Here is a 25,653-nt window from a genome sequence, read left to right as displayed (position 1 = left end):
TATCTCCCCTAGTCGTCTCTTTTCCAAGCTGAAAAGTCCCAGTCTTGTTAATCTCTCCTCATAAGGAAGCTGTTCCATACCCCTAATCATTTTTGTTGCCCTTTTCTGGATCTTTTCCAGTTCCAATATATCTTTTTTTAAGATGGGGCGACCACATCTGCACACAGTATTCAAGATGTAGGCATACCATGGATTTATAAAGAGGCATTATGCTATTTTCTTATTATCAATCCCTTTCTTAATGGCTTCTAACATTGTTAGCTTTTTTGACTGCCACTGTACGTTGAGCGGATGTTTTCAGAGAATTATCCATAGTAACTCCCAAGATCTCTTTCTTGAGTGGTAACAACTAAGTTAGACCCCATCGTTTTGTATGTATAGTTGGGATTATGTTTTCCAATGTGCATTACTTGGCATTTATCAACACTGAATTTCATCTGCTATTTTGTTGCCCAGTCACCCAATTTTGTGAGATCCCTTTTTAACCCTTCACAGTCGGCTTTGCACTTGAATATCTTGAGTAGTTTTGTATCTGTAAATTTTTCCACCTCAGTTTACCTCTCTTTCCAGATCATTTATAAATATGTTGAATAGGACTGGTCCCAATACAGACCCCTGGGGAACACCATTATTTACCCCTCTCCATTTTGAAAACTGACCATTTATTCCTACTCTTTGTTTGCTATCTTTTAACCACTTACTGATCCATGAGAGGACCTTCCCTCTTATCCCATGACAGCTTACTTTGCTTAAGAGCCTTTGGTGTGGGACTTGTCAAAGGCTTTCTGAAAATCTAAGTACACTATATCCACTGGATCCCCTTGGTCCACATGTTTTTTGACCCCCTCAAAGAATTCTAGTAGATTGGTGAGGCATGATTTCCCTTTACAAAAACCACGTTGACTCTTCTCCAACAAATTATGTTCATCTATATGTCTGACAATTTTATTCTTTAGTATAGTTTCAATCAGTTTGCCCGGTACTGAAGTTAGGCTTACCGGCTCGTAATTGCCGGGATCGCCTCTGGAGCCTTTTTTAAAAATTGGCGTCATATTAGCTATCCACCAGTCATCTGGTACAGAAGCTGATTTAAATGATAGGTTACATACCACAGTTAGCGGTTCTGCAATTTCCCATTTGAGTTCCTTCAGAATTCTTGGGTGAATACCATCTAGTCCTGGTGACTTATTACTGTTGAGTTTATCAGTTTGTTCCAAAACCTCCTCTAATGACACCTCAATTTGGGACAGTTCCTCAGATTTGTTACCTAAAAAGAATGGCTTAGGTTTGGGAATCTCCCTCACATCCTCAGCCGTGAAGACCGATGCAAAGAATTCATTTCCTTTTTCCGCAATGGCCTTGTCATCTTTGAGTGCTCCTTTAGCATCTCGATCGTCCAGTAGCCACACTGGTTGTTTAGCAGACTTCTTGCTTCTGTTGTACTTAAACATTTTTTTGCTATTCCTTTTTGAGTCTCTGGCTAGCTGTTCTTCAAATTCTTGTTTGGCTTTCCTAATTACATTTTTACACTTCATTTGCCAGAGTTTATGCTCCTTTCTATTCTCCTCACTAGGATTTAACTTCCACTTTTTAAAGGATGCCTTTTTGCCTCTCACTCCTTCTTTTTACTTTGTTGTTTAGCCATGGTGGATCTTTTTTGGTTTTCTTTCTATGTTTTTTAATTTGGGGTATACATTTAAGTTGAGCCTCTATTATAGTGTCTTTTAAAAGTTTCCATGCAACTTGCAGGGATTTCACTTTTGGCGCTGTACCTTTTAATTTCTGTTTATCTAACTTTCTCATTTTTATGTAGTTCCCCTTTCTGAAAGTCAATGCTACCATGTTGGGCTGCTGTGGTGTTTCCCCCGCCACAGGGATATTACCTTTAATTATATTATGGTCACTATTACCAAGCGGTTCAGCTATATTCACCTCTTGGACCAGATCCTGTGCTCCATTTAGGACTAAATCAAGAATTGCCTCTCCTCTTGTGGGTTCCAAGACTAGCTGCTCCAAGAAGCAGTCATTTAAGGTGTCAAGAAACTTTATCTCTGCATCCCATCCTGGGGTGACATGTACCCAGTCAATATGGGGATAGTTGAAATCCCCCATTATTAGTTTGAGTTTTTTTATTTTTATAATCTCTGTAATCTCCCTGAGCATTTCAGTCACTATCACGTCCTGGTCAGGTGGTCGGTAGTATATTTCTACTGCTATATTCTTATTATTCAAGCTTGGAAGTACTGTCCCATAGGGATTTTATGGTACAGTTTGGTTCATTAAAGATTTTTACTTCATTTGATTCTACGCTTTCTTTCACATATAGTGCCACTCCCCCACCAGCATGACCTGTTCTGTCCTGCCGATATATTTTGTACCCTGGTATTACTGTGTCCCACTGATTATCCTCATTCCACCACGTTTCTGTGTTGCCTATTATATCAATCTCCTCATTTAATATGAGGCACTCTAGTTCACCCATCTTCTTATTTAGACTTGTAGCATTTGTATATAAGCACTTAAAAAAAATTGTCACTTCTTAGCTGTCTGCCATTACGTGATGTTACTGAATGGGACTCTTTTTCATATGACTGTTTCATCAGATCCTACCCATATTTTATCTTCCATTCTCTCCTCCTTACTAGGACATAGAGAATTTCCAGTAATAGATTCTCCCTTAAGGGATGCCTCTGTCCAAACCATGTGCTCCTCCGCACCTGTCGGCTTTCCCCTAGCCCTTAGTATAAAAACTGCTGTATGACCTTTTTAATTTTAAGTGCCAGCAATCTGGTTCTGTTTTGGTTTAGGTGGAGCCCATCCTTCCTGTATAGGCTCCCCCTTTCCCAAAACTTTCCCCAGTTCCTAATAAATCTAAACCTCTCCTCCCCACACCGTTGTCTCATCCACGCATTGAGACCCTGCTCAAACTGGAGGAAGAGGACATTGCCACTTTAACTATATCAGTATAGTGGCAAAACTTTCTATTGTAGACAAGCTGTTAGTGATTTTCATTATTCAGGGAACTGGGACAGGTTAAAATAATTAGTTACCATTAGTAAATGTATTGTTGTTTGGATAAGTGTTTGGTACCTTGTAAAAGCTAAATCTTCACCTGGGAAATTCTCTGATTTTCCTTTTACACATGGTAGTGAATAGGCATACACTGTAGATTCAGGCTCAAATCTGCCTTACAATCTGCCCTTTTTGGACTATATATAATTATTGTTTTAATGTCTCCCTGAAACTGAAGATTAATACCTCTAGTGCAAATGCTGCAAGCGGATAAAATCCCAGGATCTTTTCTGGGCATTTTGCTAACAAAGGTGATTCATCAGTGAACTGAAGATGTCATCTACTCTCCACTGTCCATTCTGTTCTTGTCATCTGGCATGAGGTTGAGACCTACTTGTATTTGGTAGTTCTAGTATCCTACCAGCTCACAAGAACTGGATAGGGTAGCTAGTGCAATATGCATGCCCACAAATCAGAGCCTCTCAGGCCTCCCACCCTTGAGAGATCTTCTTAAACATTTTAGAGAAAACGTCCTGTCTCCATACTGTACCAATACCACAAACCACCTTGCAAATCCCAAATCAGTTATGTTCTGTGGTAGAATTTCTGAGTGTAACACAAATCCTTACAATCTGTGTCATTAAGAATTGGAGATATTTTCACATTTGTGCTCATTTAAAAATAGATGCAGGAAGATTTAAGTATTCCTTCTCTTTTTTTCATATTAAACTTTTGCTTTCAGCATGTTACTATACTGGAGTGTACATGCCACATTGTCTCTTATCTGGCTGATGTCACTAATGCTCTGAGCCAGACCAGCGGCCAAGGACCCAGTCATCTTTCTGTTGATGGAGAGGAACGGGCTATCGAGGTGGATTCAGACTGGGTGGAAGAGCTGGCAGTGGAAGAGGAAGATTCTCAAGCTGAAGACTCAGTAAGTTCTCATAGTGTGATGTTCACAACTAGTAGCTGAAAGCCGATGCTGTTGCATGGTTGTGGCAGCTGGACTAAGTAATCCATCATCTCCACAGTATCCCTTATACAACCAATTAAATTGTTGCATGCAAATTAGCTGTAGAGTACGGGTTGTGATTGGTTGAGTTACCTCTGATATCACAGTGGTCTAGCACTCACGGCATGGCATAGATACATGCCTTACTGTAGCTATACACCTTACGAGTGTAATCTGTAAAGTTCAAAATGTCTCTTAAAGATTGGAGAGTGACAGACGATGAATCCCAGTGATGATTGAATCTTGTGATATTCTTAATCAAAAGAGCTCTAAACCATGCTTGTAGCGGTTTCCATTGCTTCACATTGACTCAACTTCTAGGCTCCAGAATGACAATCCTGTAATCTTATTATGTAGATTAGTGGTGAGAGTCACAATAGCCTTCTAGATTTATATGTACAGCTTCCAGATCAAATGTAGAAAAATATTGTGTTTTGACTTATAGAGAGTATAATTTCATGTTGGACAATCTTAACCTGGGATCTGAAAGCCCATCTGTGTCCTCTCTCAAATCATTGTCCGCAATAAAGATTTTGCAATTAGAAGGTAGCTACATAAAACGGAAGAAAATCCAGCTCGTTCTGGTGTAGATAGATTAGTTTTTCAGTGTTGACAAAGGTAAAGACTTTTTTGTCAGTAAAGCAAGCAGAGATGAGCTGAAGACGGAGAGCAGAAATGTTGAGTAAGATGTTGGTCTTATATAGCTGGTTCTCTGACTCTGTTACATTAATACCCAGTTTAACTGGGGTAGGCTTTTAGATGTCTCTTTAAGATTAAAGCTGCTATCAGTAATTTATTCCTTTAAATTCAGACCCCGATATCTTATTTTAATTATTGTCCAATATTTCTTGGATGTAAAATGAAGTGATTTTGTTTGGTGCCTGCTGTTTTAGATGATGGTAAAACTCACTGTTTTCAAATGCTAATTTATCAGAGAATGGGTTTCCTTTGTATCAAGCGACTCCAGAGTAGGTAGGTAGATATGTAATGCACTGACTAAATGATCTTCCTTCCTAAACAGGATGAAGATTCTCTCTGCAACAAACTCTGCACCTTCACCATCACACAGAAAGAATTCATGAACCAACACTGGTAAGAGCCCTCCAGGTCTTCCTTTATACAGAATATCAGCCTGGGTTTACTGGCCATTCAGAATTGGGGAAGAGATGATATGCTAAATCTGAGGGGCTATAGTTTCTAACCTGTTTGGTTTCTTTTGTACAGGTACCACTGTCACACTTGTAAGATGGTGGATGGGGTTGGTGTTTGCACGGTTTGTGCTAAAGTTTGTCACAAGGACCATGAGATTTCTTACGCCAAATATGGTTCATTCTTCTGTGACTGTGGAGCGAAGGAAGATGGCAGTTGCCTGGTAAAGGATCTTCATGGCTAAATTTAAACTGTCCTGCAACTATTACAGGTTGCCTAAGTTTGGCTTTGCAAAGTCTTATATTGCACAATAGTTATTCTGTGATATCAATATATGGGAGGGGTCTACTTTAGAATAAGCTTCATCACTCCCCTGTAATTTGCAGCTTTCTACTTAATGATTTCACCCCCTTTACCAAAAGGATCTATATTGGCAGATCTCTTAATACTAATTAAGACTTTGAACCTACATAACTAACTTGTGGTTTGTAGGTCAACTTCATGTTGCCCACTTACCAGATCTCTGCTCTTTTGATGTTTCCCACCAGCTGCCAACAATGTTACTTCCTGTCTAATACAACGTCTAAAAGGAAAGTGACATGTAGGGTACAGGGTTATTGCTGTCTTATCTCTCTGAAAATGTACTCTAAGGAATTAATTTTGCTTCAATTGAAATCACTGGGAGTTTTTGTCATTGACTTAAATGGAAACTGGATTGGGCCCTCAATAGTGCTTTGTCTTTCCCAGGCTTTGGTGAAGAGAACTCCCAGCAGTGGCATAAGCTCTACCATGAAGGAGTCTGCATTCCAGAGTGAGCCCAGAGTGCCTGAGAGTGTCATCCGCCATGCGAGCAGCTCCCCTGCAGATAAATCCAAGGTCACCATCAATGATGGGAAAGGCCCTGATGAAGAGAAACCCAAGAAGAGCAGCCTGTGTCGAAATGTTGAGGGCTGTCGAGAGGAATTGCAATCCCAGGTATTGTTGTCACGTTGAAATCTCATTCAACCATCAGAATCCCTCTGTGTAGTAGTTCTTCAGGATTCTTTGTTCTCCTAGAATAAAGCTTTCTTTACAGTAGCCAGCGCTTCTAACTTAGAGACTTTTACCTTTTTGATTTAGTGTTATGCCAGTACAGTATTAGTGTAGGGAATATGTTCTGTGTTGAGAGTTAACACTGGATTTTTGTGTCTAATGCCGGTAAGAAACAGTCGAGTTTGGTACAGAGTGGTTGTGGAGTGGGCTGTACTGGTAGTTAGACAACTGAGAATCAGGTAACTTGTCTATTAGGATAACGGTGCTGTAACTGCTTTTCAAAGACTTACCTGGCCTGTGAAATGCTGCTGCTATGGAGGTTTCATGGGTATGTCTTGTGCTTTACTTGCCACATCTGTTTCTTGTAGGCCAACTTCTCCTTTGCTCCTCTGGTGTTGGATATGCTGAGCTTCCTAATGGATGCCATTCAGATCAACTTCCAGCAAGCTTCAGCCATGGGCAGCAGCAGCCGAGCGCAGCAGGCTCTGAATGAACTGCACACTTTGGACAAGACAGTGGAAATGACCGATCAGTTGATGGTATGATTACTGGCTGATTTGCTAATTCAAATGCTTGCTTTTGGGCCAAGGGGAGGGATCACTTTTGCCTTGGTTTTTAATAAGGGTAATGAGCAGCTTGGGGGCAGTGGGAGGGTGGCCAGTGGGAACAAGGGCATGGAAGTAGAAATTACCACAACCGAGGTGGAAGTCAAATTCAGTCAGCTTAATAGGACCAAACTGGGGAGCCTGGATCTTCTCCATCCAAGAATATTTAAGGGACTGACACATGAAATTGTCAGCCCAGCAGCAAGGATTTTTAATGAATCTGTAAACATGGAGGTTGCACCCTATGACTGGAGAATTGAAAATATAGTACCTAGGTTTAAGAAAGGGGGGGAAAAATGTGATCTGGGAAACTGCAGGCCTGTTAGCGTGACCTCAGTTGTATGCAAGGTCTTAGAACAATTTTTTAAAGAGGGAGTAGTTAAGGACATAGAGGTAAATGGTAATTGGGATAAAATACAGCACGGTTGTACAAAAGGTAGATTGTTGCCAGACCAACCTGATCTCGTTCTTTGAGAAGGTAACTGATTTTCTAGACAAAGGAAATGCAGTAGATTTAATCTACCTGGATTTCAATAAAGCATTTGATACATTTTCACACAGGAAACTATTTGTTAAATTGGAGAAGATGGGGATTAATGAGAGTTTAGAAAGATGGATAAAGAAACTAGTTCAAGGGGAGGCCGGGTCATCCTGAAAGTAAATTGTCAGGCTGGAGGGAGGTTATTAGTGAAGTAACTTCAGAGATTCCTCAGGGACCGGTCTTGCGACGGATCTTATTTAACATTTTCACTTATGACCTTGGCGCACAAAGTGGGAGTGCGCTAATAAAATTTGTGGATGTCACAAAGTTGGGAGGTATAGCCAAAACAGAGGAGGACCAGAATATCATACAAGCAGTCACGCGATAACATGGAAGGTCCACTCATGGATCAGTGGCTGGTTAAAAGACAGAAAACAAAGAGTAGGAATAAATAGTCAGTTTTCAGAGTGGAGAGAGATAAGAAGTGGAGTCCCCCGGGGTATGTACTGGGACCAGTGCTGTTCAGCATATTCATAAATGATCTGGAAAAAGGGTAAACAGTGATGTGGCAAAATTTGCAGGGGATGCAAAATTACTCAAGATATTGAAGTCCAAAGCAGACTGTGAAGAGTTACAAACAATCAAACAAAATTGGGTGACTGGGCAACAGAATGGCAGATGAAATTCAGTGTTGATAAATACCAAGTAATGCACATTGGCAAACATAATCCCAGCTATACATATACAATGATAGGGTCTAAATTAGCTGTTACCACTCAAGAAAGAGATCTTGGAGTCATTGTGGATAGTTCTCTGAAAACGTCTGCTCAATGTGGAGTGGCAGTCAAAAAAGCAAACAGAATGTTGGGAATCATTAAGAAAGGGATTGATAATAAGACAGAAAATATCATATTGCCTCTACATAAATGCATGGTACGCCCACATCTTGAATATTGCATGCAGATGTGGTTGTCACATCTCAGAAAAAATATATTGGAATTGGAAAAGGCAACAAAAATTATTAGGGGTATGGAACAGATTCTATATGAGGAGAGATTAATAAGACTGGGACTTTTCAGCTTGGAAAAGAGATGAGTAAGAGGGGATATGATAGAGGTCTAGAAAATCATGACTAGTGTGGAGAAAGTGTATAAGGAAGTGTTATTTACCCTTTTACACAACACAAGAACCAGGGGTCACCGAATGAAATTTGTAGGCAGCAGGTTTAAAACAAAAGGAAATGCTTCTTCACACAACCTGTGGAACTCCTTGCCAGGGGATGTTATAAAGGGCAAAACTGTAATTGGGTTAAAAAAGAACTAGATAAGTTCATGGTGGATAGGTCCATCAGTGGCTATTAGCCAAGATGGTCAGGGATGGAACCCCATGCTCTGAGTGTCCCTAGCCTCGATTTGCCAGAAGCTGGGAGTGGACAACCGGGGATGGATCACTTGATGATTGCCTGTTCTGTTCATTCCCTCTGAAGCCTCTGGTATTGGTCTCTGTCGGAAGACAGGATACTGGGCTAGATAGACCATTGGTCTGACCCGGTATGGTCTCTTATGTTTGTAAAATTTTTACAACCTTGAAAACTGGAGTAATAGAAATGGAATGAAACTTAATAGTGCATAGTGCAAGGTCATGCACTTAGACAACAAGAACTATTGCTATAAGCTGGGGATATATCAGTTGGAAGCAACAAAGGATGAGAGAGACCCGTTTGTATTGGTCAGTCACAAGATGACTATGAGCTGCCAATGTGATGAGGCCGTGAAAAAGGCTAATGCAATCCTAGGGTGCATCAGGTGAGGTATTTTCACGAGAGATAGGGAAGTGTTATCACCATTATACAAGACACTGGTGGGACCTCATCTGGAAAACTGTGCAAATCTGGTCTCCCATGTTTAAAAAAAATTAATTCAAACTGGAAGAGGTGCAGAGAAGGGCTGCTAGGTGATCAGTGGAATGGAGAAGCTACCTTATGAGAGGAGATTTAAGGAGCTTGGCTTGTTTAACCTAACAAAATGAAGAATATGGGGGGAGATCATTATCCTTCTGATGTATTTAGAAAGAGCAAACACCAGGGAAGGAAAGGAGTTATTTAAGTTAAAGGCCAATGTTGGCACAAGAACAAATGGATAGAAACTGACCATCGGTAAATATATACTTGAAATTTGATAAGGGTTTCTAACCACCAGAGGAGTGAAGTTCTGGAGCAGCCTTCCAAAGGGAGTAGTGGAGGCGAAAAACCTAGCTTGTTTTGAGATTGAGCTTCGTCAGTGTTTATGGAGGAGATGGTATGAGATGGCCTACGATGGCACATGGCCCATCCGCGACTGCTATTAGCAAATATCTCCCAACAGCTGGAGACGGGACACTAGAGGGGGAGGGCTCTGAGTTACTATAGCGAATTCTTTCCCAGGTGTCTGGCTGCTGAGTCTTATCCATGGGCTCAGGGTTTAACTGATCGCCATATTTGGGGTTGGGAAGGAATTTTCCCTGGGTCAGACTGACAGAGAACCCTGGTGGTTTTTCACCTTCCTCTGCAGCGTGGGGCATAGGTCACTTGCAGGTTTAAGCTAAAGTAAATGGTGGATACTCTATAACTTGAAGTCTTTAAATCAAGATCTGAGGACTTCAGTAACTCAGCCAGCGGTACCTTCATGAAGGTACAGTCACATGGGCCTATTACAGGAGTGGGTGGGCGAGGTTCTGTGGCCTGCAGTTTGCAGTGAGTCAGATTAGGTGATCATGATGGTACCTTCTGGCCTTAAATTCTGTGAGTCTAAATGAAACTATTACAGTTGTTCAATCTCTGCCATTTGTCTCTACTTCTGTGTGTTCTTTGTGCTCCACAATGGCTCAGGTCCCAACTCTTGGCTCTCAAGAAGGTGCTTTTGAGAATGTCCGAATGAACTACAGCGGCGACCAGGGGCAGACAATCCGACAGCTGATCAGCGCTCATGTGCTGAGGCGGGTGGCGATGTGCGTGCTGTCCTCCCCGCATGGGCGCCGCCAGCACCTAGCGGTGAGCCACGAAAAGGGCAAGGTGAGTGCTGAGAAGGAGATGTGCTCCAATGGCGCAACAACCTAACGTGCATTTTAAAGTAAGATAAAAAAGATTTAAAATGTTCCATAATGACCAAAGAATCAAGCAGACTTCCTACGGTCAGACTCAAGGACTCTGTAAATGACTAGGCTTGTTTGGAAAAACCTCCCTGAGTGATTACTTCAATTGTTTCATATTTTAGGGAACAAAAATCTTGCTTCTTGCTGCAGAGATGCTGAGACAATACATTGATAGAGTCCTATAAGAAGCTAGGTCTTTATAATTTCTGTTTGTGATACCAACATTAGAAAATTGACTTGATTTCATTATTTTGTAGATTACAGTGTTACAACTCTCAGCATTGCTTAAACAAGCGGACTCCAGCAAAAGGAAATTAACCCTTACCCGCCTTGCATCGGCACCAGTTCCCTTTACTGTACTGAGCCTAACAGGGAATCCCTGCAAAGAGGACTATCTAGCTGTGTGTGGGCTGAAGGTAAGAGTCTGACAAGCAAGAGAGTTCCTTTCCCTCAAACCAAGCTGTGCTCCTCTCTCCCTAGGAGATGGGTTGTAGAGTTCTGATTGGCTAGCAAAGATCCGAAGTCATTGTGGATGTCACTAATTCTAGTTCTTGAATCACCTGCTGCGAGTTTTAGCTGCAGCTTCATTTACTATGTCGATCCTATTTATTATTTTAAACCATTCTTGATACTGCCCAAATAAAACACTTCCTCAGATGACACGTAGGCCGACTGTCCTTTGTGCTACAGAAGCCAAAAAGAGTCTTCGTGTAACTAAAACATCACTGAAATGGATGTGCTTAATCTTAATCTGCAGCCACTTCTAGTACTGAGCAATGGGTGATCATTTTGTATTTTTTCAAATCTCTGCACAATTTCCACAATTAAAGAAATATACCACCTAAGAAACCAGTAGTCTCAAATATTTGGAAAAAAAAACAGAAGAGGCACAGTTCGCTTGCAAAGTCATTCACCCTAAAAACAGGGATGCTTGATTTCTTCCTATATGAATCCATTATTTGTGTTTGGGGCTAGGGAGAGGTCAGTGGCAGGATTGATGGCCCTTGAATCTGTTTTTGCAGAAAATAAAAGATGTCAAGTATTAAATATATTTTCTTGTCCCAGGACTGCCATGTGCTAACATTCAGCAGCTCCGGATCTGTTTCCGATCACTTGGTCCTCCACCCCCAGCTAGCAACAGGAAACTTCATCATTAAGGCTGTGTGGCTGCCAGGATCTCAGACAGAACTTGCCATTGTGACTGCAGACTTTGTGAAGGTATGGTCACAACCTGTGGGGTGATCCCTGATTGAGTTGGTGCTGTGCATTGCTTTGCATTTCCCGTGGAACTGACGTGGGGCTCTGGTGGTCTCCAGAGTCAGCAGTGTGTCAGAATAACACAGTGCTCTTAATTTACTAGGAAAATTTGAGTTCTAGGAAGGGCATTACTGTTATCTCTAGTTTTCTAATACGTATTGCTATTCACCACTGTTAGTAATAGACTGTTCACAGAAACACAAAAACAAAGGCCACCTTTTCATAAGTGACCTCTTACGTAGGGTGCCCAACTTGAAGTATTTAAGATTTTATTTATTCGCCCCCGCCTCCCCCTTGCCCCCGAGGTACTGAACACCTGCAGCTCCCTTTGATTTCAGTTGTGGGGGCTGATACTTCTTAAAATCTGGCCTTGATTGTCTTAAAGTTGGACACTCAAAAGTGAAGGTCATTTTTGAAGACGGGGGCCAACATTTTCCCCTCTTCCTAACCTGACAAACACAGAAGAAAGAGATCATTCATAGATCTGAGATTATCTTTATCTCCATATTATGGTACCTGAATAATCTGCCCTCCAGGATCTGCACCATTGTAGGACTAGTTTGTCTGTGTTTATGCTCTATTAGGAAGAGCTGTTCTGTGGGCTCGCTGCTAATTCCCTCCCCTCTTCTCCCACAGATCTATGACCTTTCCGTAGATGCTTTGAGCCCAACGTTCTATTTCCTTTTGCCAAGCTCCAAGATCAGGGATGTCACTTTTCTGTTCAATGAGGAGGGAAAGAACATCATAGTCATCATGTCTTCTGCTGGGTACATCTATACTCAGCTCATGGAGGAGGCAAGCAGTGCCCAGCATGGACCATTCTATGTTACCAATGTGCTTGAAGTCAACCATGAAGACTTGAAGGTAATGGTGGCTTTCCCTACTAACTTTTTCTCTCCCTCTGCTCCTGACGGTAAGAAGCAGCAGTTTCCTTTTCTTTGCCTGATCTAGATCAATGAGGTTGCACTTTTTTCTGCGGAGAGAGAGAGAAATTCTGACACTGATTCTGACACCATTTGGAGGGTGGTGGTTGAGGGGGAAGGTTGAAATTAAACCCGTTGATTCAGTCATCTAGAAAATTGAGCATGTTTTCCATGGTTGGATCTGAAGTTATGCCCAGCAGGATTTCACAGCAGGAAGATGGTTACGGAGCAGCATTACTGTCAGTACGATGCACTGCTAATGGTGGAGTAGCTAGAATGGATGGGATCGTCCACTCTTATGCAGGGTCTGCAGAGACGCAAGCCTTTGTTTCTGTTCGGTGTCAACACTACTGTGGGCCTGGTGTGCACCACCCAGGCTGGCTAGTTTAAAATATTTCCAACCTCCATTCAGCCTCACTACCCCAGTACACTATGAAATGGGGAAATGAGGAACTACAAGCCAAGAAGAAAGCGCTTCTGGGAGCTGGAGATGAAGAGGGGTTGGCATGCAACATTCTCTCACACAGGTGCTGTCTCGTGCACTACTGGGTGCCTGTGGGTGTGCAATCTCGGTATCTTGTTCAAAGGCGCTTGGAGTATCTCACGGTGTGCAGCTTGGTGGTAATGTCATCGAAGGTTGCATTCTCAAAAGACCTTTGCTGTGTTATGTGATAGGTGGAAGGGCAGATGTTGAAATATTGTACTTGTTCAGGAATTTAAAAGCCTGACCACTCTAGCGCTCTGAAGATATGTGTTTGTTTTTTCCTTGTCCCTACAGGATAGCAATGGCCAGGTGGCAGGAGGCGGCGTGTCTGTGTATTATTCCCATGTCCTTCAGATGCTTTTCTTCAGTTACTGTCAAGGCAAATCTTTTGCTGCCACGATTAGCAGGGCTAGTCTGGAGGTACAGCGGCTTTTCCCGATCAACATAAAGAGGTGGGACTGAGGGGCTGCCCCCCTCCAATTTCTGTTTCTTCTTAGCTGCAGTGGCTGTTCCCAGTGAAAGAACCCAGCTCCCACTGCCCAAGACTTTATGTAGAGAACCTTCCTGCAGTTGTTGCATCTTACCGCTTTATATGTCACCTCCTGTTTCTACCCTCTCTGCTTGTAGAACAGTGAGACTGAAACCAAACCCAGTTGCTTTTGCAGTGGGGTGTATGTTTGTTTTGCTCACTAGGATTTCACAGCACAGAGGTGCCTTCGGAGCAATCTTACTGTCTGAGTGCAGAGCTTCCAGTGGTGCAGCAACTGGAACGGATGGGATTATCCACCCTAGCAGAAGCTGCGGAGCAGGAAGCCTTTGTTTCTATTTGGCACCAGCACTGCAGTGGACCCTGAGCATTGTGCATATAAAGTCTTATTTTCAGGCTGCCCTGAGGGAAACCAATCTCTTATGCTATAAAAATGTCAAGAAGAAAGTTCTTCTATCATCTGTTCTGACAATCAGAGCTGGGCATTCAGGCCACAGAGTCTCACTAGCTTAGCATGAGGCAGATATCTTGCATTCTGTTTCCCAGGTCCCAACATCTCCCTCACTCCAATCACACCTCGCTTGGTCATTTTGCACAGGGGCTTTCACCTCTGAGAGTTAGATCTCAGGGAGGATTATGTTCTTGGGGAGCATTTTCCTGTGCTTGTCTGTTTCCTTTGTATTCATCACATGGCCACGGTAGAGCATGGAGCACTGTAGCCACTAACACAGATGCTTTGCTCTGAGACCAGTGCTCTTCTATTCTGTCTGCTAGGATGTGCTGACAAGTAATGTGGTGTTTTGCTATCACTCCCCTGCCAGCCTGATAAAAAGATACTTCAAATCTGGTTCAAGAGTAATTTTCCTGTTTTTATGGTAGTGTCACTAGAATTTTATATACCAAATGAATGGGGAAAGATGTTAAAGAATAGGGCTGGGTGTCAGGACTTCTGGGCTCTCCATGCTGCCACTGACTCAGCTGTGCAACTTTTTGCACTTCAGTTTCCCCATCTGTAAAATGGGAATAATACTGATGTACCTCCCAGGGATTTTCTGAGGTGGCTTAATTAACCAAGTGCTTTGAGATCCTCAGACGGTGATGTTACTTGTCGTGCTAGCTGGAATGAGAATTTTATTTAGCTTGACCCCACCCTTGCAGCTGCTTCTTGAGGTCATGTGAGCTTGGCCTTTCTCTCTTGCAGTTCAAATGGTGGGAGCAAGACCTCCCCAGCACTGTGCCAATGGTCTGAGGTGATGAACCATCCTGGGTTGGTGTGCTGTGTTCAGCAGACCACAGGCATTCCTCTGGTGGTCATGGTGAAGCCAGATACCTTCCTCATCCAGGAGATTAAAACCTTGCCAGCTAAAGCCAAGGTGAGTATTCCCTATCTTTTGCCCTTCAAATTGACTTTCCTGTGTGTCTATTGCTGCCACTTCTTCCAGGGTTCCCTTGCAGTGATGTCTTACAGCAAAGTCATCCTGGTAATAGCCACCAACACTGCACTTGAAAGTATTGTTTCAATACACAAACTGACTTTCCCCAAACCCACCCATGTTTTTAAGGTGTGTTCAACCTCTGTTTACTCTTCATTTTCCCTGCAAAGCCATTGAATCTCTTGCTCTGTTGTAGCCTCTGTTGGCTTGAGTACCTGCTATCCCTGATACTTGTGTGACACTTAGGCGACAAGCTTGTTCTCTGAGACAACAGCTTCTCTGGGCCTTTCATTTGCTGGTGTGTAACCTGTTTCAGATCCAGGACATGGTGGCCATTCGTCACACGGCCTGCAATGAGCAGCAGAGGACCACCATGATCCTTCTGTGTGAGGACGGCAGCCTGAGAATATACATGGCAAATGTGGAGAATACTTCTTATTGGCTCCAGCCCTCCCTCCAGCCTAGCAGTGTCATCAGCATCATGAAGCCAGTTCGCAAACGCAAGGCAGCTGCTATCAGTAAGTCTGCTTTCATTTCATATCATGTCTAAGTTGCCAGTAAAGAAATTAACAATGGAATAAATACAGGGTCTGTCACCTTCTCCCCAGAAATAGGATCCTTCGCAATCCAGATGAAGTCCCAAGCAACTCCATCAAAATTTTCCATTTAACTTCCCCTTCATGAGAACCCTATCTTACATAACTTTTCAAATGTCCTTGCCCATCCTTCAGAAGTAGGACATCTCTCTTCATAAAGATGATAGCCAATGGGGGCCTGGGTGGCTAAGGGAGTTAGTAATGGAATAATGGAACCTTTCATTTCTAAATTACTGGTTTGAAGCTAGGCTGGGTTGATATTGAGCAGAATTCATTACCACCTGGTGGTGGTTTGAGTCTGTCTTGTCCCTAGCGGACACACATCCACATCACACAGTCACTGCTACAGCTGGCCGCTTTGTCGGCTTCTCAAAAAACCAAGGACTGAATGAGCATGCAGATTGGATTAACCCCCTCTTTGCTAGAGGCCAGCATTGAAGCATGTTGGTGGGGTAATATGGGGAAGTGCATGCTGCCACTGCCTATGCTATACCTGTTCTGTAAAGAGAACTTCAGTCTTCAAGACTCCCAATTCAGAACCTTTTGCCAGCACTAGATTCATATTTTTTAAAAAATTCCCCAGTGTCTGTTAACCTGTTATACAAGGGTCACTACTGAAAATAGGATAGCATCACATAGGCACTTGGCTCTGGTAATCACCTTACTAGTAAACACCAGGGTTGGGTGTTATGGGGTTAGCATGGGATGATTTTAATCTTTCAGCACTAATCTCATTTGTTTGAGCTGCAGATAAGCTGAGTAAGAGGACCTTTCCCTAGGAAAGCTGCTCTTATTCATGGCATGGCATATGTATCTGATCAATGCATAACTAATTCGAAAGCTAGCGCATTCCCAAGAGATGTGCAGTCAGTCTGCAGATGGAGCACTCTAGCTTTACCTGTGTGTGTGTCTTTTTTTAGCCATTGGTATCCTCTCTTTCAGCGACTCGCACCTCCAGTCAAGTGAACTTTCCCATTGACTTCTTTGAACACAACCAGCAGCTCACAGATGTGGAGTTTGGAGGCAATGATCTCTTGCAGGTTTATAATGCCCAGCAGATAAAGCACCGGCTCAACTCCACTGGCATGTATGTGGCCAACACCAAGGTAAATCAGATGCTTTGGGAGCTCTCAAGTATTTCCATAATTCTGTCATAAGGCTGGTGTGCTCTTCACGAGCAGTTGTTTTATAAAAAGTGTACATTCTCGTTCGAATGACCCTCTGCCAATCCTGGAGACTGCTGGGCTAATGAACCCCATCAGCGACTGGAGGATGTTTGAATACAAATTTTGGTTGGTCACCCAATCTGAGTCCTCTAAGAGCCAGCTTGGCATCAAACTTGCAGCCAGTCATTTGCCACTAGGAGCTTTAGTTCTGTACCTCAACTGTCCCTCTCTTTTTCACTATTTTTGTTGTTTTGGGCCTTTTCTTTCCTTGACTGCTATTTTTCTCTCTGGCTCCATTCTTCTCTCCAGCACAGAGCATCCCTCTTCCCAAATAAGTCGGCCTTTGAGCCCCATTTATCTGCTGTTGTACCCAGTCCTTCCCAGCAGGTCCACGGGGTTGCTACTGAAGTTAGGTAGTGAAAGAAGACAATTCCCAGGAAACATTCTGTTCCTGTCATGGTGTAAGCAGGCCACCGGCATTGCAGTGAGATGGTGCATAGGCCTTCCCATTCCAGGGTGCTCGTGATTAGAAATACCCATCTTCAGCTTTCCCTTCCTCAGTACGGATTGTCTCCCGCAGCCTGGTGGCTTTACCATCGAAGTCACTAACAACAACAGCACAATGGTGATGACAGGCATGAGGATCCAGATTGGCACTCAGGCAATTGAGCGAGCTCCCTCCTACCTGGAGATCTTTGGCCGCACCATGCAGTTGAACATGACCAGGGCTCGTTGGTTTGATTTTCCTTTCACACGGGAGGAAGCCCTGCAAGCTGACAAAAAATTAACCATCTTCAGTAAGTCTTTGGTCTTGGTTGCATGCTTTAACTACCTGCAAGCTAACTGGGGGTGTCTGGGGGCTGTTGCACTTCAGCTGTTAGTGGGCAGAGGTTCCACCAGGAATTAGTTTTACAGGGGCGTAGCCACGGTTCTAATCATTCTGGGCTTCTGTAAAGTAGCTATTTTATAGTGGGTCCAGCACCCCATTGCAGAGGGCACGTGCAGCATCTCTAGTTAAGTTACAAGGATTCTGTGCTGAGATAGCATGGAGGAAAAGACATTAGAAAATAAGACAAAGCTATGTTTCAGAACGGATGAGTGCTGGGTAAATTGTATGTAAACCCTCTCTACTTGCTTGTTGGTATCAAAGAGAAGGAACCTGTAAAATCTCTCTTGCTCGTTGCAGTTGGGGCCTCTGTGGATCCTGCTGGAGTCACAATGATGGATGCTGTCAAAATTTATGGCAAGACCAAAGAGCAGTTTGGCTGGCCTGATGAGCCCCCAGAGGATTTCCCATCTGCCTCAGTGAGCAACGTTTGTCCCCCGAACCTGAATCAAGGAAATGGTACGGGAGACTTGGAGTCTGCTACCCCTGCTGCTGCCAGTGGGACTGTCCTGGAGAGGTATCTATCTATCTATATCTATATCTATTGTTTTTATTTGCCTTTAAAAGTTACTAGTTATACTGGTGCCCTGGATGCACTTGAGTGGCATTCTTAGCTGGGAGCTTTTATACTGGTAATGAAGTGTTCCTCATTTTCATATAACGTGACAATTCTGTCATGCCACCAAAGAGTCAATGTGCAACTCTTCCAAAATGGTTTCCTGCTGCTCCCCTCTAATCTCCCATGTGGAGTTGAGGATGGAGCTCCATGCATTCTCCTTCACATTACCAATTGAGTCTGTCTGCAGCAACCTCAAGCAGCCTCAGATGGCTTCTGCCTTCTTGCCACCTTTTCTTATTTAAATCTGGGATCCTTTTACAGCCACCAAAGATCACAAAAGTTAGAGGCTCTTTGAACCTAAGCTCACTTCTGAGGAGCTTTCTCTTCATTCCTCTTTTTAGTTTCTGTGTGACCTTGCCCTACATATGTTCTCCTCTCTTCTTTCTCTGTAGCAACTACTTGTGTGGCAACTTCCTCATAGGCCAGGGATTCCCAAACTTTTCAGTCTTGCAGTCCAGCTATTATAATACTAGCTATTGCATGAGAGCCTGTCCTGGGACTCATACAATATCCAGGTGTGGAACATACCATGAACAGGAGTTGGGGGTGTATTTGGTAGAGGACAGAGAATTTCTGTTGCTTTCTTTTCTTTTCTTCTACACTCCCGCCTCAGGGTCTTAGAGTCCATGCAGCAGAGACTGTGTGTAGCCAGGAAACTAGTGGAGACAGAAGGCAGGAAAGTAAAATAAAGATAGATCAGATGACTCAGTGCAGAGAGAAACTAATATGACTTAAAAACTAGCCAAATTCATTGCTGGTGTAACTTGACTGACTTCATTGGAGATGCACAGAGGTTAAGTGGCTCTTCGGAGGAAATTTTCAAAGGCCATAGGCACTTAAGTCCCGTTGAAAGTCACCTTTGAAAATCTACCCCATTATCAGTGCTTCTTTTTCTTTAGGCTAGATCTTTCTTTCTTTCTTTTCTCTCCTCTGCTGCCCTGTCTCCACCAGGTGTCTCCCTCTCAATGGAAACTTGAGCAGTGGGACTATGTTTTCATAAAACTTAAAGCTAGACTGATCAAATAAAGTATTTTTCTTGCATCCACTTTATGAACTATAAAATTCCCAGCTGCCTGGTGACCCCAAAAAAGGGTTGTGGACCCCTTGTTAGGAACCACTGTTGCAGGCAAGAGGCAGTTTCCGATGGAGAAGTTGGGTGTCTAGACGCTATATCCTTAACCTAGCCTTCAGTAGTGCTTTTAACCAATGTGCTTGGCTTCTCTGTGCTAGATGGCCTCGATCTCCTTTAATTTGTTTTGCTGTTAGGGAAGTGGTGTGCTGCCCAAATAGGAGTCCTGCTTGGAATGACTGTATATATCGCTCTCCCAGCTTCCTGACTCCCCATTTAATTTGCCTTTTGCTTAGAATGTGTTCTAGGTAGTTTTCTGTGAGCTTCACACATTTTTTTTTTTTTCTTTTTCTTTGCTCCCCAAAAGTTCTGAAACTGAGTCCCTAACCATCCTGGACCGGTTAGTATGCCATCCTTTTCTCAGCACGAATGAGTGTGTGTCAGAGACAGAACACATGGTGTGGCTTTTGTTGACTGTTTATTTTTTTTTAAGTGACATTTGCTTCTTTACATTCTGGTCATTGCATGGCAGAAGATTTAGCACAATGTAAAGGCGTGGTGGATTGAGAATTTGTGCTGCATACAGTATAACTGTTGCTTGTTGACACTCCTCAGCTCACTTTGTCCCTCCTTGTGCCTCTCTTTTTCCCCTTCTATTTCCCCACTGGTTTTGTGGGTGTATGAGGAGAAATAAACTGTTCAGTTGTTTAACTGTCAAACAAGTGACCAGAGAACTTGCCCAGTCCTTAGATTATTTCTTCTACCCAGTTTTTAATCTTATGTTCTGCTCTCTCTCCTTGTTCTTTAGGCTGTCTCTCCTCTTCCCTTTCCCCTCCTGATCTGTGTAGCTTGGCCCCTGTTACTCTGTTCTGTGTTGCTCTCTCCGGCTGTGTTGCGGTGCTCCTTTCGATGTGTCAGTTGAGCATTTCGGACAGTTTCATTGCGAGGCAGAGAGGAGGGCGACAAGGGAGAATTGGCACAAGACTGCAAGTCCTGAATAAGACTTTCCCTGTGGGCGAGCATTTTACTAATATGCCTTGCCTAGGGTCAAAAGTGGTCGACTGAAGGCTCTTGGATTTGGGTCTCTTTTGTAACTCATGTTTTGGACATACCTAGGTGCATACCTAGTTCATCTAATTGTACTGCTGGAGCATTTGGGATGAAACTCTAAATTGGAATGAGTACCCTCTGTGAAAATAGCAAGTGAGTACAGATGCTCCCCGGGTTACGCAAACCCGACTTACGGAAATCTGGACTTACGGGAAAAGTTCTGTAAGCTTTTTTTTTCTTTTTGCGTAATTCTCGGAGATACGTTCCCGACTTACGCAAAATTCGACTTACGCTAGGCGTTCCGGAACAGAACGCTTGCATAAGTCGGGGAACTTCTGTAGAATCTTGCTCCCTTAGAAAAAGCATAACCGACTTTTCTCATGTGTCATACCAACCCTTGATCTGCAGTCATATACGTCTGTGGGCCATGGTGAATTGGTACTGTCAAGACAATCCAAGTTATCCCTGCTGCAGGCAGCATAAGGAAATGTTTTATCCTCTTTGGTAGAGAAAAGCCCCTGTCTTTCAGCTGTGGATTATTAAAGCAGTCCTAAGTTTGTCTGTGAGCGTGAGCCAGGTTTAACTCTGGTCTGTAACACAATGAAATGATATGCATGGTGCCTGTGGCAGGTTTTATCATGCTTTGATTTTGTACTTGGCATTCGTTAGCGGTTTCTGAGCTACTCATGACTGTAGCCTGCATAAAGCAAAGTGCTAAGGAGAGAGAAGGGTTGCTGTACTCAAGCCTGCTTTCCTTTCTTCCTTCAGGCTAGTAGTGAGTTCTTTAGAAGCACTGGAAAGCTGCTTTGCTGTAGGACCAGTCAACGAGAAGGCAAGTAACTTTCTGAATACATCTTGAGCTTTCAAAGACGGGGGAGGAGGAGAGAGATCAGCAGCAGCTCCTGCAGCCCTAGGGGCCTGATACCAGAAGAGAGCCGCATCCGTTTTGCTCAGAGCAGAGATCTGAAACTTGAGTTAGTGAAAAGCATTTGAAACTAGTTTTAAATGACAATTGGCATTTGCGTTTATTGCTGGTGGGAATTTTCGTGCCGCACAGTGACCTGGTTTGTGAATACAGCAGGGTGGGAGCCCAGCAAACCAAAGAGGAACTTTCTGATGTATAAACCTAAAATGCTGTCTAAATAATAAAGGTAGCCTCATGTAAAAGCAATATTGAATCAAGGAGGAAACCTGCATTCCTGGGAGGGGGAGGTAATGCAAGAAGCATTAAGCAGGAGTGATTGAGAAGTCGGACTTGCATGCCCATAGCACTTTCAGTGGTAAATTTACTGAAGGCTTTTTATCTGTCCCCGGGAACAGGAAAAGAGCAAGGCTGCAGCTCAGGAACTGGCTACCATATTACTCTCAATGCCCGCTCCCTCCAGCGTCCAGCAGCAAACCAAGAGTCTCCTGGCTAGCCTTCACACCAGCCGCTCGGCATACCATAACCACAAGGTAAGCTGTTGGAGGGTTTTCCAAGCCTGCTGTAACTACCCAGTGGCATGGCTGACGTACGAGGTGCACCCAAAGGACATCTATTCCAGGCAACATGTGCCCGCCTGCCTGGTCTTTATTTCCATCAGAGAGTTTTGTATTCATGACACTTTGAAGATTTGGGTGCGAATCCATATTTTAAATAAAGAGTAACAGTTAATCTGGGGGGGAAACACATGGGTATCTTGGGACATGCTGAAGTTAGACTGCAAATTATGTCCTATAGGTCTGATGTCTGCAGGGCAACCAGGTTTGAATCAAATACTATAGAACAATACCAGGTAAATCATGGTTAGACCTGAAAAATCTAGTCATACCACAAAAATGTAGACTACTGCATCGTCTAACCCAGTTAACAGCTGTGAATCGATACCCTTTTAAGTGATATAGAGAAATGAAAATCCATTCTCCAAGTGGAATTTGTTTGTCGCTGAGTGACTTCTACTGCTGCTGACGCATGTGATGGTGGTGAAGAGTTAACAGGGAGTTCGCTTTTTAGTGAAGGCTAAATTGTCCCATCTACTCCCTCCCACACTAGCTCTTTAGACCTTTGCTGCTGCTGTTCCCTTGTTTGTCTTTAATAATCCTTGCTTTGCAGGATCAGGCCTTGCTGAGTAAAGCCATCCAGTATTTGAGCTCCTCCAGCAAAGAAGGGAAGGACCTGGACCCTGAAGTGTTTCAGAGGTTGGTGATCACTGCTCGATCCATCGCTATTATGAGGCCAAACAACCTGGTCCATTTCACGGAGTCAAAGTTGCCACAGACGGAAACAGGTGAATAAACCATTGAATTTCTATTTTTGTCTTTATTGAACTTTCCCTTTTATTATTATTATTATTATTATTTATTTTTTATTATCTCCTAGAACTGAAAGGGACCTTGAAAGGTCATCAAGTCCAGCCCCCTGCCTTCACTAGCAGGACCAAGTACTGATTTTGGCCCAGATCCCTAAGTGGCCCCCTCAAGGATTGAACTCACAACCCTGGGTTTAGCAGGCCAATGCTCAAACCACTGAGCTATCCCTCCCCGCTTTGGATAGTTGTGTATATTTTATGTTTTGCTTGTACAGCTACTTTATATAAGGGCTAGCAGTTCCCATATGCATTTTATCCTCCATGGTGCATGAGTAACCAAAGAGACTTCAACTCACTGAGATGTAAAGGCTCATGTGTTGTATATTCTCTCTCCCATACTTCTGGGGGTCTGCTGCCATCTGTTCTACATAGAAGTTGGGTAGTCATTGCGTGGGTCTCTAATTCAGAAACATGTCATAGAGTGGTGCTGGTGGCAAGTGTCCCAGACTAGATCCAGCACAAAGGTTTTAAAGGGGTCAGTTGAGACTGACAAAAGCCCACTGTTACCGACCTGGGGGAGGCAAAAGTCTGACCATCTCCCGCTCCTCCCCAGCCCCTAGCAGCTACTGGGATTGTTGAGGATGGGAGAGTTGGGGCTTTAAATGGGGTCCCTTTAACAAATTTTTTTTTTTTAAATCAAGTAGAAATGGCAGGGACAGGTCTATGAGAATAACATTCATTGGACATTTGGTAGCTCTCCTGATCAAGGCATTGGCTGCCTTTCAGTAGCAGTCAATATCAACTTAACTCCGTGGTGCCTTGCTTGCTAACAAACTCTCTTCCCCTTCCCTGCCACTAGTGATGGTAAGCTTAAGGCTGAACTCTGACAGTGAGAGATGTCCAGAAGACATTGTATCCCCTGACAGATAGCTGGGAAGTGAGGAGGTGGGGAAGATGCAATTTCTCAGATAATTGGGTCTCAGGCTATTTAGAGCATTATACATCAGTATCGAAAAAGACAGGCACCGCTTTAAGCTCATGACGTGAGTTCCAGATTTAAATTAATTTTTTGCATTCCCCCCTTGCATAAAACAGTGGTGTGAGCATTACAAGCTTCCTGACTTTGTGACCAAAATCCTGCTTTGTGAGTCTGCGTGGTTCTGATGGTTACTTTTGTCCCTTCACAGAGGGAGGTGAAGAAGGACGGGAAGCCCAGAAACCCACTGAAGGAGATGGGTGGAGTTTTATCACCCACCTGGTCAACCATTTTTGGAAGCTACATGCATCAAAACCCAAAAATGTCTTCCTGGCTCCTGCCTGCTTACCGGGTATGTTAAAGCTGAACCTTGTCGTTTGCCAAAGTGAAGCTTGGGTATTTTTGAAGCAGCCCATCTGAAATGACGCTAGTAAAGGGAAAAAATGGTTTCATATTTGCTTGCATATTTCCCGGTTAAATGATATGAATAAATGCCGATCTAATGCTTTTCTATCTTGTACAAATACAAAAAGCATAAGAAGTGATGGCTTATATACCTCGCCACAAGGATGGAAGTTTTTGGTGGTGGTGGAATGTTTGCCAAGTAATTATGGTTTTATACTTTTAGGGAACTTGTCTGTATAAACTTCTTTTGGTCTTCATGTTGTTTTTTCTAATGCCAACAGTGTGCGAGTCTGTTTACAGACAGGTATAAACAAAAGGGCCCTTCCTGAAGAGCTTAGTCTAAATAGTAATTCACAATCCTGCACTCTTGTTCCTATTTAGGTCTGACGCATGTTGAAGCCACGGTCAATGCTCTGGTGGACATTATCCATGGATACTGCACATGTGAACTGGATTGTATCAACACAGCGTCCAAGATCTACATGCAAATGTTACTCTGTCCTGTACGTAATCTTGCTGTCATTGTATGCTGGTTTCTCCTGTACCACTGACAGTGTGAGGACAGCCTAACGCAGGCAGGGTGGTACGAGAAGGCTAGCAGTTTGCGTGGTGGAGGCTGTGTGGTCAAAGCCCCATGTACTCTGTAGCAACTTCTGCAGTTAACTTCTATAGTCATGCCCCTAGATTCTGCACCTCTGGATATCCTCTGGCAATCTCAGATACATTATAAAATGGAGGTTTTTGTTGAACTAAATGTAACTATGCATAATGCAATCAATGCAGTATCCCTGGTTTTATTTAATTTTATATTACATTCAATTTGTTTTATTTTGTCATTGACTTAATTTTGTTGAGGACACAACTGACTTTATGGAAACTGGCAGGAAAGAAGCTGAAGTCTTTGGCAGCGGGGGCTTTTGGCTCCTGGAAAGGTGTGAGAGGTGGTTTAAGCACACTAGCTGTTTTGGCTATGATCAGCAGTGAAATAGATAAGTGATGACATTTTAATCAGTACCCATTATATGTCATAACCAACACCATTGAAAGGAGTGGGGCAGTTCATAGAAGCTCAGAGGAGCTATTGTTTCTCACACTGCAAATTCAGACAGTGTTGCTTTTTTACTCCTTTCATGTTTTTAAGGTCATCTTCGCAACCTTAAGGGCTAGATGCTTTATTAATAAATGAAACTTTTAGATGTTGGTACCTGATTTGTGATAAAACTCTAACGCAGGAATCATGAATTACTCAAGACCCTTTTTATAGTATGTCCTTGGTCAACCTGTGAATTCCCAGTTTTCTAAAAGCAACCATCTGATATCCAACAGTATTGTCCTTTGCATATATTGGGGCAGGAGAGGGCTGAAAGACACCTGATAGAGATTTGATACCAGTTCAGCTGCCAGTGTAAAGTTGTCACTCATTACATTCCCGGTGATGAAATCGAGACATTGTAAGCTCAAAGTTGGTAGAAAAAAGTACAACATAATATGTGCATGAGCAGAAAGAATGTTTGACCCGATGCTCAAACCACAAAACTGACTGCTGAGGAAATGTGCTTACGAGCAGGAGGCAGATACATTGTGAAAACATCCT

At 43.1% G+C, this 25,653-nt stretch overlaps 1 protein-coding gene across 1 annotated transcript in view; it reads left to right on the top strand.

The window, feature by feature from the left end:
- The window catches only part of UBR4 (ubiquitin protein ligase E3 component n-recognin 4), a 122,417-nt gene that overhangs the window by 37,415 nt on the left and 59,349 nt on the right, over window positions 1–25,653 (top strand). The window contains exons 35-54 of the mRNA XM_054009407.1: window positions 3,755–3,946; window positions 5,046–5,116; window positions 5,249–5,396; window positions 5,921–6,148; window positions 6,574–6,744; window positions 10,158–10,340; window positions 10,678–10,836; window positions 11,486–11,638; window positions 12,314–12,541; window positions 13,379–13,536; window positions 14,773–14,944; window positions 15,321–15,522; window positions 16,543–16,706; window positions 17,347–17,563; window positions 17,953–18,169; window positions 21,159–21,222; window positions 21,711–21,845; window positions 22,483–22,657; window positions 23,866–24,006; window positions 24,441–24,562. Of these exons, the coding sequence (XP_053865382.1) occupies window positions 3,755–3,946; window positions 5,046–5,116; window positions 5,249–5,396; window positions 5,921–6,148; window positions 6,574–6,744; window positions 10,158–10,340; window positions 10,678–10,836; window positions 11,486–11,638; window positions 12,314–12,541; window positions 13,379–13,536; window positions 14,773–14,944; window positions 15,321–15,522; window positions 16,543–16,706; window positions 17,347–17,563; window positions 17,953–18,169; window positions 21,159–21,222; window positions 21,711–21,845; window positions 22,483–22,657; window positions 23,866–24,006; window positions 24,441–24,562 (3,300 nt within the window). The remainder of the gene's footprint in view (window positions 1–3,754; window positions 3,947–5,045; window positions 5,117–5,248; window positions 5,397–5,920; window positions 6,149–6,573; window positions 6,745–10,157; window positions 10,341–10,677; window positions 10,837–11,485; window positions 11,639–12,313; window positions 12,542–13,378; window positions 13,537–14,772; window positions 14,945–15,320; window positions 15,523–16,542; window positions 16,707–17,346; window positions 17,564–17,952; window positions 18,170–21,158; window positions 21,223–21,710; window positions 21,846–22,482; window positions 22,658–23,865; window positions 24,007–24,440; window positions 24,563–25,653) is intronic.

Source organism: Malaclemys terrapin, chromosome 19 (genome assembly GCF_027887155.1).
Source record: "Malaclemys terrapin pileata isolate rMalTer1 chromosome 19, rMalTer1.hap1, whole genome shotgun sequence".
Taxonomy (NCBI): Eukaryota; Metazoa; Chordata; order Testudines; family Emydidae; genus Malaclemys; species Malaclemys terrapin.
This window is presented reverse-complemented; position numbering and strand designations above follow the sequence as displayed.